Consider the following 14,831-nt stretch of genomic DNA (forward strand, 5'->3'; position numbering starts at 1 on the left):
AAATCTGGAACCTTAATCACAGCCCACAGGCCTTCTTAGTAGGCTTATTTTGTTACAGCGATAGAAGATTCTGGTTAACACAAGCAGTGTCAACAATAGCCAGGAGGGGCCTTCGCTGACCTTCCCAACAAGGGAGCAATGCTTCTTCCTACTAGTGCTATACCACAGGAGTGGAGCCCGCCACCCTGTGGCCTGGATCGCGGGCTTCATTTCCCCAGGAGTTGTAAGATTACTGGGCCCAAGAAAGCCTCTGGGTTTCTGAAGCAGAAAGGAGATTCGTGTGGCAGCATCTTGCTGGACCACAGTCACACGCAGCAGGAATTCCAAGCTCCAGGTGCCCAACCGCTTCAAGTACTATGCTGTTAACGGCTTTTATAATTTTATGTAGGTTTCCATTTGCCCAAACAGATTAAACTGCTATGACCACAACTGCTTTGAGATCATTCCAAGGGATAGGGGAAAGGGGAGGACAGCTAATGGAGTAGGCCTTCCATATGCCTAACTCCAGGAAGTGACAAGACTCAATGTTAGAACATCCAAAAACCATTTGGGTGTTTTTACAGAAAGGCTATCTTTATGCTCCAGGTCTGTGGGCTTTATCCAGATTCACACTTCCTTAACAGTCGATTCCCAGGACCACACTGGGGTTAAATAAAACAGACAGCTCTTGAAAAAAAAATGCTCATACGAGCAAATCCGGACGATCATGCCAATCATACTTCCACACTGGGGGACTGAGACTGTCATTTCACCTAAACTTGTGTGCGTATGAGTAGCTGAGGAATGTCCACTCTATTTATACAGCTCAAATCTCTCAAAGTTGACCAGGGTGAGAGGGGTGTCATGAGAACATGACAACCTGAATCACAGCCCTAAAGTTCAGCATTGCTTTCCTGAAGGCAAATGCTTGGACCTTCAAAAGGAAGGTCCAAGAATGGAGGTCAGAGGTCTGCTCAAAACATGTTCACTAGTGAAGCACTTTTCAGCTCACCATCTATAGTGTTGTCATAGTTAGCCTCACGCGTCAACACGACACAAATGTAGAGTCACGTGGGAAAAAAGCACCTCAAATGGGGGATTTCCTTTATTGGGCCGGCCTGTGCTGGGTCTGTAGGCTATTTTCTCAATTGCTAACTAATGAAGAACCGTCCAGCCCACAGTGGGCAGCACCACGCCCAGGCAGCTGGCTCTGGGCTGTTGAACTTGAGCATGGAAGCCAGACAGTAAGCCGAGTTCCTCTATGGGCTGCAACTCACTCACACTCTCTGGGATCCTGGCCTGACTTCCCTCAGTGATGGATCATGACCTGGGAATTATAAGATGAAATAATCCCCTTCTTCACTAATTTGCTTTGGGTCACAGTGCATCACAGGCAAAGAAGCAAACTAGAACCACTCTCAGGCATTTCTTTTTCTTACCAAAGGGACCCTGCCAACTAGCAAAGACTCTGTTTCATTATATAGCGCCTTAACGTTGATGGCTATTTCAGTGGCAGTATCTCTCGTAAGACTCTAGAAAAGAATAACAAAGATATACATATTTCCATATTAAATTAGAATCTCATCACCAAAAGATTCTGTAAATTTTATTCTCATCACAAGTGAATTTCTTTTTAAAGATACCAAAATTCTGTAACAAATACTTTTTTTTTTGTAATCGGTTTGTTAGTATCGTTACCTCTATTAATTAATAAATCACAGAATCAAAGAATGAACTAATATGTATACACATGCAGGATCATGACCCCTACATATATGGTATATATATGCTAGAACCAATATATATAAAAGTTAAATCAAATAACTTTCTTGAAGGAGAATATTATTTGAATACACAGGGGATCTTATCTTTGTGTATCATAGTTTGAACAGAGGAGGTCCAGCTATGTCTATTTTCACAGATTTTTGACAATTCGAAAAATCTTAAAGATGAACTGCATAGCCAAGAAATACTGAACTAAATTAAGAAAAGGTTAAATAGGTCATGAATACATTAAAACACACATGCAGATTAAACACGCAGATTAAACACAGAGTGGAGGGGAGGAGCTGTCTCCTCAGCCAAGAGCGCTAGCTGTTCTCACACGACCTGAGTTCGGTTCCTAGAACCAGATCAGATGGCTCACAACTCCTGGAACTCTAGCTTCACGGAATCCAAGTCCCTCTTCTGACTCCCTGGCATACCTGTAGTCACCTGCATATATCCCAAGACAGACACAAATATACACAGACATACAGAGTTTAAAGCAAAATAAACCCCTTTAAAAATGTCCTCATGTATTCACACAACTAGTGTCTCACTCTCGGCTGAGGAAAGTGTACACAAGTGTGAAATGCCCTGTTGAATCACAACTTGGTGAAATGAACTGAGGAAGGGACTTGATTACTGTAATAATTTCAGCTCCTTCCTTTTGCCCTTGTGGTGAGCTCAGATATCGATGGTAAATGCTTCAAATTCTAAATGACCCAACTCATCTCTGCCTGGACAGTTATCCAGGAAGTTACAGTGTTGCGGGAAAAGTGCTTTCTCGTGATTCCTGAATATCTTCCACCATATGCGATATGTAAAATTTGTGTTAAGGAGCTGGAGAGGTGGCTCGGCAGAGAAAGGCACCAGCTGCTCTTCCAGAGCATCTGGGTCCAATTTTCAGTGCCCACACGGCAGGCAGCTCACAATCACCTGTAACTCCAGCCCCAGGGGATCTGACACCCTCACCTGGCCTCCGGAGGCACTGTATACTTAGGGCGCACGGACTATATTCAGGAAAACACTCATACACTAAAATAAATACATACACATAAAATTTAACTAACTAAAATTAAAAAAAAACATGTTTAAGTGACTGGTCAGCAGCAGACGATTACAGCAGTCAAGCTGTGGGAGAGTCACGGGTTATACGCTGATTTTTGTACTTTAATCATGAGCAATAACATTTACCAGAACACTAATTCAGATAATTTCAATTGAATAACTAAAAGAGTAAAACAATAGCAGCAGCTATCCCTAGACTCCTGTTGTACAGCAGTTCATGTTCGAAGAGTTACACTGTATCCACTCACGTTAAAAGCTACAGAAGCATCAACTTACAGTTCAGCAAAAAGTGAAGCACAGTATCAGAGCTCAACCAGGCTATGACTGAACATCTCCAGCCAAGCTCCTCCTCCGGTCATTTCTAGATTTGTCCTTTAAGATCCAGGGACAGAGTAAAGGACAAGGAAGAAGGGAGGAAGGAAGATGACAACAGAAGGAAAACTTTGGCCCATGAGAGGATTCAGCAGGTAAAGGCATTTGCCGCCCAACCTGGCATCCCAGTGTAATCCCTAGAAGCCACACGGTGGAAGGAGAGAACTCTTTCATGCATGTTGTCTTCTGAGCTCTGTGTGTGTGTGTGTGTGTGTGTGTGTGTGTGTGTGTGTGTGTGTGTGTGTGTCAGAAAAAGGCAAACAAAATTGTGGCCACAAAACTTCTTGCAGAAACTCATGAAGAAGCTATGATGGTTAGATTGTCAACTTGACACAAGCTAGGGTCTTCTGGGAAGCTCCTTTTGGTTACAGTGTTTTAACCACAGCAACAGAAAGACACTCCTCTCTTCCCCAGGGAGTGTCTCTACAGTACTCTACAGGAGGCGAGATGCCAAAAGAATCTGTGGAGTGCGCATTTACCATTAACTCCTCACCTCCGGGAAGCGCGGGTTGGCTTTGTTCAGAGCATGCGAGCACGCGTTCACCGCGTGAGCTAGTTCCTGCTCCAGGAGACAGTGAATCGTGGCTGCATCGCAAATCCTGGAAGTAAAGTGAGACAAGATAAACAAGGCAAGGCATCACTGTGCTTTCTCATGATTCCTGAATATCTTCCACCATATGCGACTAGCTAGCCTTCTGAAGAGTCTGCCCTTGCCTGGAGACGGCAGTGCTGAGAAGTGAGAAAGGCCACAGACACGGCACGGCTTTCAAGTCACCAAGACAGTCACTTGCTTGTGGGTTCACTGTGGTGCTAGGGTCGAGCCCAGGGCCTTGTACACCCGAAACTGTTGTAGTCCAGTTATATCCCAATCCAGAAATTTGTCTCATTCTCTGAGACTTCAAATGCAACACAGCAGGGTATGGCTTACCACATTTATCACCTACTTGCTAACTGCTTTATACTTATTATAAAGTTTAATGCACACGGCCTATGACAATAAATGTTCTCAAGCCTGCAGTTGAAGGTGTGGAGGCTCACAGAGATTGAATATATGTACAGAGCCTATTTGTGGCAGGCTGAGAATCCGTTTCCACTTCGTGGCTAAGAGTTAGGTCTTCCAACCATGCTCTAAGAGGAGGGGTCGAAGATCTTGTCATAGGCTCTCTTCCACTCTGATATTCAGTTCTGTTGCAGTGATTTTATATCTTGTTTGTTTTCTGAGGCAGGGTCTCTCTGTGTAGCCTTGACTGTCCTGGAACTCACTGTGTAGACCAGGCTGGCTTTTGCCTCCCAAATGCTGGGGTTAAAGATGAGTGCCATGGCCATCACCTGGCCGATTTTTTTTTTTAATCTTTTGCACACATCAAACTTATTTTTCTAAGATCTCTTCCCTTTGTGTCCAGAAAGATAACTTCTGTGTGTGGAGCGTATTGTCTGAAGCGATTCTACAACTGTTGATTCTGTCTTGTGACCTTCTGTGGCATCATGTCTCATGTTCAGAGTTCTCCCAACATCGAATTCACAGGAAGTAGTTACAGGGCAGCAGGCACGTGGCTGGTGCAGAAACTAATGAAAAGTGCACTGTGTGGCCGGGCGAATTTACGAGAGGTTTCCAAGCTGTAGAAGATGCACACTATAGGGGGCTTGTGTGGAAGATCTGATCAAGGGGATGAGACAGGGCTGAGGCCCACGGGAGGGAGCTAATGAAATGAGCTAACACATCGCACATTAAAACCCCAAGTGGCAAAAACTCCCTCAGAGAAGAAAACAAACTGGCTAAGACCGGAGCTCTCCCAGGCAGAGCCGAAGCAGAGGCTCCTACAAACTGGCTAAGACTGGAGCTCTCCCAGGCAGAGCTGACACAGAGGCTCCTTACCTAGTGATGAGCTCCTCCGCGGCCTGGGAGCAGAGGCGCATCTGTGACAGCTCTTCTGTTGCCAGGTCGGCTGCGGGATGGACGTACACGTTTGTCCGAACAACCGGCTTACTGGGGTCACACTTCTGCTTGTCTTCCCAAGACTTCAGAGTGCTTTCAAAGGCCTAGTCAAAACCGGGGTGGCAGGGAATGGCCAAGTCAGAGCTCAGAGATTAACATAACTGGCCACACACACACACACACACAGATATAGAAGTAGAGATACGTGATAGCTAGGTATTACATGAAATGAAAGAGTCTGAAACTCATAGCGCTTTGCTGTGCTCTAAGAACCCACTAAATTGGCGAAAGGGGTCTTTCAAGTTTTTCAGTGTATCCCATCAAAGAGCGAGTAATGTGATCAGTGAAGACGGTCACACCACTGATGTTAATCATGCTTATGCTTCCATCTTTATTTATTTCACTAGCATTTGATCACAATTTTACTTTACTCTTTTACTAGATGGTATGAATACTGTCAGCTTTATTTTATTAACAAAAAACAAAAAACAAAAAAAAACACTTATTTGGGGGAAGACCAAACTATAGATGTGGTTAGAAAGATCATGGCTGCCAGGGCTAAGGGTGAGAAAGAAAAAAGAAGATGTAGAACACTGGGGAACAACAGGAAGAGCAATGTGGTGTGTGTGTGTGTGTGTGTGTGTGTGTGTGTGTGTGTGTGTGTGTTTGAGACTGTCTCATTGTATAGCCCTGGCTAGCCTGGAACTCATTACATAGACCAGGCTGGCTTGAACTAAAGAAGGTCCCCAGTTTCTGCCTCCCAAGTGCTGGAATTAAATGTTTAATTTAATGTCTGGCAGTTAATAATATATTAGGTTAGCAAGTGTATAGACTGTACAAAATATCAACAAGAGGTATCTATGTGTGCTGAGGGTAGACAGAAAGAAATATATAGGAACAGAACTAGGAGTTCTATGTACTCGCTCTTCAATTGCTTGGTAAACCTAAACACTGTAAACAAACAAACAAAAAGCACTTAATTTAAAATAAAAGCGAATAAACATTTGTTTGTATTTAAAATTACAGTGAGCCGACGGCTGCAAATATACTACTTGGTATACTTAAGAGATAATTTAAATTCCTCTCCATGTCTTCTATTTTTCATAATTTCCCAACTTTTAAAAAAAGTTGATAAAGCTGTAGGAGAACGTTTGGAAGACAGAGAGCGCGTGATGCTCTGGCAGAGGACCCAGACCCTTAGCAGGAGGCTCACATCCACTTGTAACTCCAGCTCCGGGGGGCTCCAGCGCCCCCTACTGGCCTGTGCGAGCACGGCACTCACATACCCAACACCTCCCCAGCCCCAGCACACACATAATTAAAAATTAAAATTAGAGTTACGTACTCTGTCTCTCGTTAGCATCTGAGCTCTGTTTTTGTGTACTATTTTGATGATCCCGGGAGGCTGAACCCACGCTTCACCATCCACCTGCACTGGGACGCCCTCGTCACCAAATATAGTGATTTTGACCGTGCGGCACTGAAATAAAGCCAACGTGTTATTTGAGACCACGGATCAACCCGGGAATGGACGCACTGTGCATTATCTGGGCTCGGCTTAACTCCACTCTGGGGGACAGAACAGTACGCCTCACCACTGTAATGGCGCAGTGATGGTGACACAACGCAAGGCTGGTATTTTTACAGACGCCATCAGTGCAGCAGGCATCAGGAATAGCTTCCTTCTATGCCCCATGACCCAAGAAACCTAGCGAGTTTTGATCTGAGAAGCCGACCTGTGCTATCCGATGATGCTGCAACTTAATGACCCTCGATACTGCCATCTGCACGCTGTCAAACACGGCCACGACTTCCAGGATCTTGTCATCAAACGAGGGCGCGGCAAATATCTAAAAGGGAAAACTGTATTACACACATTTCCATCAACGGGTTAGGCACAGTGGAATGCCGGGCCCCAAACCCCGCCATACGGATAGACCCAAAACATAAAAAAGTGAAAAGGTAAATGTCAGAAAGTAACGGCCCAAGGAAATAATCACCGAAGACGGCCTAGGATAAACGTCATTTCCAAAAGGTTTCAATTATCCACGCGAATATGTGCAAAGGTCTTACTCGGCACTCCTGGGACTAACACAGTTCTAAGCGGTTCATCTTGATGTGGATTCCTACGTAATCATAGACATTTTGATAACATGATGTATAATTTTCAGAAAGCTACTCAGGGCCTAAAGTTGATGCTAGTGAACATGGAAATACCATGAACCTATGCACTGGGCATGTTTTAAAGACACTCTTTCAAAGTATTCTGAGCAACGTACATTTGTACTATTATCTTTTTAAATGATTTATCTTTGTCTTATAATCATATGCATGTCGGTGTATCTGCAGGTGAGTGCAGATGGCTGAAGAGACAAAAAAGGGTGTTAGTTTTTATCACCAGGGCACAGACTACGGTCACCTGGGAAGAGGAGGCCTCAATCAAAGAATGGCCTCCATCAGACTGGCTTGTAGCCATGTCTCTCCGGTATATTCTCGACTACTGATTGATGTGGGAGAGCCTGAGTAGGAAGTACCCCCCCCCCCAAGCAGGAAGTCCTAGAAAGCAAGGTGAGCAAGCCACGGGGAGAAGAGTCAGCCAGCAGCATGGTCTCTGCTTCAGCTCCTGCCTTGAGTTCCTGCCCCGATTTCCCTCCATAATCACCCGTGACCAGTACAGGAGGGACAATAAACCCTTTCCTCCCCATGTTGCTGTAGGTCATGGAGTTTTTCATAGCAACAGAAAGCAAACAAGGATAGACCCCCTGGAGCGGCAGGTGGCTACAGGCGGTTGTGAGCTTGGTGCTGGGTGCTGGGAACTGAACCTGGGCCCTCTGCGGGAGCAGTAAGTGCCCTCAAGGGCTGAGCCATCTCTCCAGCCCTGTGCCTTATATTTTAATAAAATGACCTTTTGAGGCATTTGTGAGTGTGGACCCAGGAACCTCAGGGAACAAAACTTCCCCAGACGCACTCTGCTTTTACATAGAGTGCATGTTCACAAAACTCCATCCTGAGAATTTAACTTTAGTTGGCATCACTTCATTCACGGCACCTTCTCACTTACCATATCATACGTAATTCTGACGGAAAAAAAGAATATTCTAATTAAAACTTGTATTGGAAATACGAGCTCACAAACTTGCTGACGCTGATAATCTCATCTAAATTCTGTTATCAAACCGCCTGGATTCGAGTTGCTTCTCTGTTAGTAACTGTGGAAACTGTCTCCAGTATGTTTGTTTGTTTGTTTTCCAATGGTGAAATTAAAAAAGGTTTGGGGCTGAGGATGTAGTTCAGTGTTACAAGGTTCAACCAGCATGTGCAAGGAGCTCCATTCTAATCTCTAGCACACACAGAGAAGGAAAGAAAAACTCCATGGGTGTTAAATAATGACTCTAAAGCTCTCAGAACACCGAGTGCCTGTGGATGCTCAGGAATGTCGACTTTATTTGTATTTTCTCACTCATTTTACACCTTCAGCATAGCTGAGTGGCAACCTGCTGGCAAGAAGAATGGGATGTCCTTCCACAGAACCAGACCCCAGCCACATCATTAGCATTAGACCTCGCTTAAGCCTCAAACTGAAACCAGCCTGAGAACCTTCGAGATCATAAAAATACATCACTTTTCATGGTGGGCCCACTTCAGTAAGTGTGTTCTCTTTTTCATTCCTTTCAGAGCAACTGCTCTTGTTCCAAACAAATGTGACTGTGGTTTCACAATTCAGGGACCTATAACCAAAAAAAACCAAAAACAAACAAACAAACGAATAACAGAAACAGCCCCAAACCTTGCCAGCTGTGGTGGTGCACACCTTCAATGCCAGATCGCTGGAGAAACTTGAGAGTACATTCATGAGAGACAAAGTGTTGAAGTGAGATGTTACGACAAATTCTACGTCTCACCTTCCAAATACTTGTCACTCAAATATCGACAAGGAACGGATACCACAGAGCCCATTTGAAAAAGCCGGACACCCCAGTAATTTAGTTACCACCGAAGAAACAAACCCTAGCCCCGTCACGCTACTCACATCGTCCTCTTTGGTTCCGCCCCAGAAGTTGGTGCCTCCTGCATAGCTGGGGATGTTCAACACCGCTATGCCTTGCAAGCTGGGGAGAGGAATGTATTGGCCATCACACTGCAAGGCAAAAAGCGCGGAGGTTAGAATGCGCGGATGTAGCAAGAGCAGCGACATCCTCGGCCGCACAGCAAGTCCAATGGCAGCCTGGGCTACGTGAGACCTTGTCTCAAAAATAAAGTGCTTACAGGTCAGACAGAACGAGCGTTACTTTGGAGCTACTGAGACAGGCATGTGCCCAGTGCTCACTTCCATGTCACAAAGGGCAAGGCATAGCGTGATGTCCCCGGGGCTCGCTCGCTTGTAGATGCACTGTCACACATTCCAAAGGCCTTCCATTTTTCTCTTAATTACAGTTTTTTAAAGTATAAATAACTGAAGAAGGAATTTTCATTACAAAATTGAATTGAAAGTGTGCTTTCCTTCATCTTTCCTTCCAGGTCAGGCAGACTTTTCTTGACTCTGCTTCAGAACACCTAGAAATTCTAGCCTAGTGGTTCCCAACCCTAGTTAATATAGTTCCTCCTGTTGCAGTGACCCACCCCCAACCATAAAATTATTTCCATCAAATTATTTCCATCGCTACTTCATGGCTAATTCTGCCACCCTTATGAATCGTAATGGAATTACTTGCGTTTTCCGGTGGTTTTAGGCGACCCCTGTAGAAGGGTCATGTGATCCCCAAAGGGGTCGCGACCCACGGGTTGAGAACTCCTGTTCTAGCCTGAGTTTCCACGGTCCTCTCCGTGGTTGGTTTAGTGGTTCTGTTCAGAGCAGGTTCTGTATGGGCTGGCTCTGAGCCCACTCCTGTCACTCAGAACCTCTCTGAACTCGGGACTCGCCTGGGTTTGGTAACTAACCAGCAGCCATCTGAGCTGAAAGCTGAGTGGGGGGTTGACGAGCTGGTAGGTAAAGGTACTTGCCACCAAGCCGACAACTTGGGTTCAATACCTGGAACCCACATGTAGATGAAAAGAACAATTTCCCCAAGTTGTCCTCTGACCTGCATGTGTGTGTCTTGGTACTCTTGCGTTATACACACACACACACACACACACACACACACACGCACAGAGTTTTTAATCAAAGCTGTATTGTTCCTGTAGCTAGATGCCAAGGCAAGAAAAACTCTGCATATTGAGCAGCATCATGCACGTCCACCTTCCAATTCACCTAAATGAAAATGAAATTACCACTAGACGGGCAAGGAGGGCAATGACGGTCAGAGCACGGTATGAATGACTGCAGTGCCTGTGAGGACCAGAAGAGGGCGCTTGACCGCCTGGAACTGGAGTTAAAGCTGTTTATTAGCTCACGCTGGAGCCAGGAGCCTGAATTCTCTCAAAGCATCCAATGCTCTTAAAGGCTGAGCCACCTCTTCAGTCCTAACCCTTTCCAGATTAAAAAACAAAACAAAATAAAAACACACACCAAAAAAAAAAAATAAATAAAACAAAAAAAAACCCAAACAAAACATAGCAACTACTAGATTATCCTTAGGACTCTGCATTAACTCTACAATGTTCTTGCTATTAAAAAGCGTATTTGTCACGGAAATTTAGTTACCATCTTACAACTGAACATATATGTATGTTGCTTAGATAAATGTAATCACCGTAAACATCTATATGATCTGGGATTCGTTTTTATTTTGAAACGGGAGCTTTTTGTTTACAAGTCCATTAAAACCTAAAAACTGGAAGAAAAAAAAAAAACTAGGCATGGCGGCACACACCTGTAATTTTATACTTTTGGGGTGGAGGCAGGGGGATTGCTCCAAGTTCCAGACTAGTTTGAGAGTGAGACGATGTCTTAAAATACAAAACAAGACAAACATACTTCTTTCATATTTACAAATGAGTGAATTTTCCTGAGTACAAGCAAAATTGGCATTTTCATAAATGTTGCTCCTCAAATGTATTTTAATTTCGTGGGATTTTTTTGTTTGTTTGTTTTATTCTCTTTATTCATTCTCAACTAAAACTTGGATATGGACATAAGCAGTTAAGGAATGGAATATCATGAAAGCCTATATATGGATCTGTATTTTTCCAGTTATTTATTTTTTTTATTTACATTCTCTTTGTACTTAAATTGCAAAAGAGCTTATGATCATTATTTCAGTGAGAAAACAGGACTACTTTGACCCACGTAAGTAAGGCGTGCTATAGACAAGTCACCGTTAATTAAAGTATGTAAATTTTAGTGAAACCTCCCATTTACTTTGCTGTAAAGGAACAAGCAAGTATGTTATGATCTTGTGCTGGAGTTCCCATCACGGGGATAGGATCGTAAGCCTGTCCCCACACTCTGAAAGCTGGGGCTATATGAGCACCCCAGGCCACGCAGCAAACCCCGCTTATATGGGCCCCTCACTTCTCAGTTTGCACTGTGACTTCTGTCTCGCCCAGTGAATTTGCACCAATTTGCACTTTTCCACCCATGTGCAGACAGAGAAGCCACAGCCCAAGTCTTCGCTGGCACAAATCAAACTCCACATACGAAATCCATATCCTTCCATACCGAGGGGGAAAGAGTTATCTGTGTAAAATAGTGAATGAACAGTGAACGCAGACAGGACTAGCACACAATGCAGGACCCTCCCGGGGAGGCCCTGCTCCATCTGTATCCCACCCACACCATCACCAAGGAGAAAAAACACGGTCCTCTGTACTCACGCTCTTGGAAAGCATTTTATTCTTTCTTACTTAAAAAAAAAGACAAGGAATTCTGAGCCTTTCTATTTCACTTTTTAGTATATATTAGCATGTTCTCACTTATCCTATTTTCCTAATTTTAGTTTCTTTTTTATCACTTAGTGTATATGTACCTCAGGCTGACTCAGGCTCATGATCCTCCTGCCTCCACACTTCAAGTGTTATGATTACAGGTATGGACAACCAGGCCATATATCCTCTAATATATGCTTTATATACAGGTTCTTAACTTGAGGTTTGAAAATCAAGGGTCCATGGATAAATTCAAAGAGTGGATGCTTGTTGATTAAAAAACATGTATCTTTTTATGTCCGCTAAATATGGACTCAGCGTTACCCTCTGTTACAAGCATAGGCAACAAGCCAGACGTTAACAGTACCTGTGACTGCATGATCGACGGACACCAGATTATATCAAAGTACAGATGTTTCAGACGCCACTTGTTTTCTTTTTGTTACACTTATCTAAGCGTGTGCGGGAACATGCATGCACCACGGCACATGTGTGTGGTCAGAAGACAGCTTGCAGGAGTCAGCTCTCCCCTCCTACCATGTGGGCTCCAGAAACTAAACTCTGGTTATTACCAGACATGGCAGCAGGCACCTTTACCCACGGAGCCAACAGTTGATTATAAGACAGCCTTTGAGTCAGGACATCAGCTATGGGCGAAGTAAGCATTCTGAGCACGTGTGAGGTTGGCAAGCCCATGATGAGCCCTTTAGAAGGCTACGTATATTAAATGGTTTTGGAGTTGTTTTGTTTTTTTGGTTTTGTCTTCTAAAAAAAAGGGGGGGTTTACTCTATGTAGCCTTAGCTCCCCTGAAACTCCAGATCTGAATGTGGGCAACTGTCTTGCTTCCACACCAGAAGAGCTGGGATTACAGGCATGTGCCATCCTGCTTGGCTCTATTTTTTAACCTCCCCCCGGCCCCAATTTATGAACAGATTCATCTGTAGGGAGAGGAGGAAGACAGCCTGAGCGAGTGAAATCCTGAGAGGATGGGTGTTGTTGACACAAGGTACAACCACATCGAGGACGCTGGTAAGCCTCAGGCTCAGAGGCACGGCAAAGCCTTCCTCAGGGACCAAGTGCTAGTGTAGACAGTATGTGTGCAGCTTTCTGCTCCCTGGGAGTTTATGGCCGGAAGTTCTCCCTTACAGAGACCGCTCCTGATCCAGCTGTACACCGTAAACCCCACCACCATGTTTATCACTATATAATAACCTGCCTCCCCGTTCAGTTCTATATGCTGGAGTTCCTGGAGTGTTGCAGCTTCTGCAGCTGAGAGCCAACCACCAGTCCCAGCTTTCTGTCCATGTGTCTGTCTGTCATTTCTTCATTCCCTCATGTCCCAAAGCAGGTCCGTTCCTGGACCCATGCTGGACATAATTTGAGGAGCATCTCACCTTGCCAAATTATAATTTCTCTACTCACTTCAGCCTCGAGAAGATGTCAGCTACTGTATTATGCGCTAAGGTTCTCTAACTGTTCTTAAGGAGTGTGGCCAACTGGGGACATGGATCCAAAACAAAGGAACACATACAATACCATAGACACGAAGAGGACCCCTAAATGACTTGAGGTGGCTCTGTGATGGAGTCTTGGCAAAAGGCGAACCTTCCTGATTTTGTAGCCTCTTACCCAGTAGTCTCTATTTTAATTTTATAAGCAACTACAAATAGAAGCAGCTGACTGCTAGTGCTATTTCCGGAGTGCAAAGGAGCAATGGGCTTACCTTTCTGGCATTTAGTTGATGATGACTGGATCATCTAGTTAGCCTACACCCCACTGTGAAGATGATGCCAAGGCAACAATATTCAGAGCGCTTAAGACTTAAGAGTTATAAATCCCTCTGTATTAGTAGTATGCTTTAAGTAAAAACAACTGATCAAAAAGGAAAATAAGACAGAAAAGATATGCCCTGGACCAATGATAAAAGAAAATAAATTTATAGCAATGATAGACTCCAAGGATTTCCAACCATCTATTTCCTGCTGTTTCAAGAAATGAAGTAACTTTTGCTATGCTTAAGTTTCTACGTAAATCAGGAAAAAAGTTTGTCAAAATCTTATTCTTTGACTTGTTAGAAATAATCGGATCAAAATAAATACATTTAAACTAAAGTGTATGAACTGCAAACATTATTTTCAAGGATTTTTTATAAAGCATTCGGCATTGTAGAATTGGAACATTTAAGTGAAAAAGTCCATTATGAAAGACACTGCCCTGGTAAAGCCCTTGCTAGGCTCCACCTTGATAGCCCCAGCTTCAGGAAGAAGAGAAAACGGTAAGGTTAAGTCTGTTCTAGACAGGGTTGACACTACCTGTAGAATATGTTTATCCACAATTAAGAGGAATTTAGGTCATTTAGTGCCTCAACTACGTAGGATGAACCCCAATGTCTTTGCTTTAAGATGAACTCACCTCAAGTTGAACCCTTTGCTCAAGATTCTTGTATGATCTCTGTAATAACTCCCGGGTCCCCAGAACTCCATACCACATCAAGTTTTTAGTTCGGCTTCTGAAAAAAATAAATATTTTTTCAGGAAATGTTATTTATTTGCTCCTTAAAGCAAGAGATAATAAATGAAATGAAAGTAAAATTGCCTTCACGTAACAACATTATTGCTATTATTGAAATTACCTGCATTTTTCAGGGTGCTCCTCTCTCTTATTATTAAATTCTAATGAAATTTTTGCATCTAATCCAATCCCAAAGTAATTGTTCATGACACATTTCTCCGAGTAGCCATCTCTATGGTAATGAGGAAAGTACATAGAAGTCAGTTTCAGATTCATTACAGCAAGTACAGCTTGTCTACCTGGCCGCACTGAACGCCACGTGGCCGCCATTCTTCCTGGAGGGTGCCAAGTGGAAATCATATCCTACAGAGACGCAACGTGCACAGGCCCAGT

General features: G+C 43.8%; 1 protein-coding gene across 7 annotated transcripts in view; it reads right to left on the reverse strand.

The window, feature by feature from the left end:
- The window catches only part of Dgkh (diacylglycerol kinase eta), a 168,816-nt gene that overhangs the window by 21,689 nt on the left and 132,296 nt on the right, over positions 1-14,831 (reverse strand). For all 7 annotated transcript variants that reach the window (XM_021657592.2, XM_021657590.2, XM_060391482.1 and 4 more), the window contains 8 exons: positions 14,560-14,670; positions 14,340-14,436; positions 9,150-9,257; positions 6,856-6,969; positions 6,465-6,599; positions 5,060-5,223; positions 3,677-3,782; positions 1,419-1,511 (listed from right to left, as the gene is read on the reverse strand). In XM_021657592.2, the coding sequence (XP_021513267.1) occupies positions 1,419-1,511; positions 3,677-3,782; positions 5,060-5,223; positions 6,465-6,599; positions 6,856-6,969; positions 9,150-9,257; positions 14,340-14,436; positions 14,560-14,670 (928 nt within the window). The remainder of the gene's footprint in view (positions 1-1,418; positions 1,512-3,676; positions 3,783-5,059; positions 5,224-6,464; positions 6,600-6,855; positions 6,970-9,149; positions 9,258-14,339; positions 14,437-14,559; positions 14,671-14,831) is intronic.

Source organism: Meriones unguiculatus, chromosome 9 (genome assembly GCF_030254825.1).
Source record: "Meriones unguiculatus strain TT.TT164.6M chromosome 9, Bangor_MerUng_6.1, whole genome shotgun sequence".
Taxonomy (NCBI): domain Eukaryota; kingdom Metazoa; phylum Chordata; class Mammalia; order Rodentia; family Muridae; genus Meriones; species Meriones unguiculatus.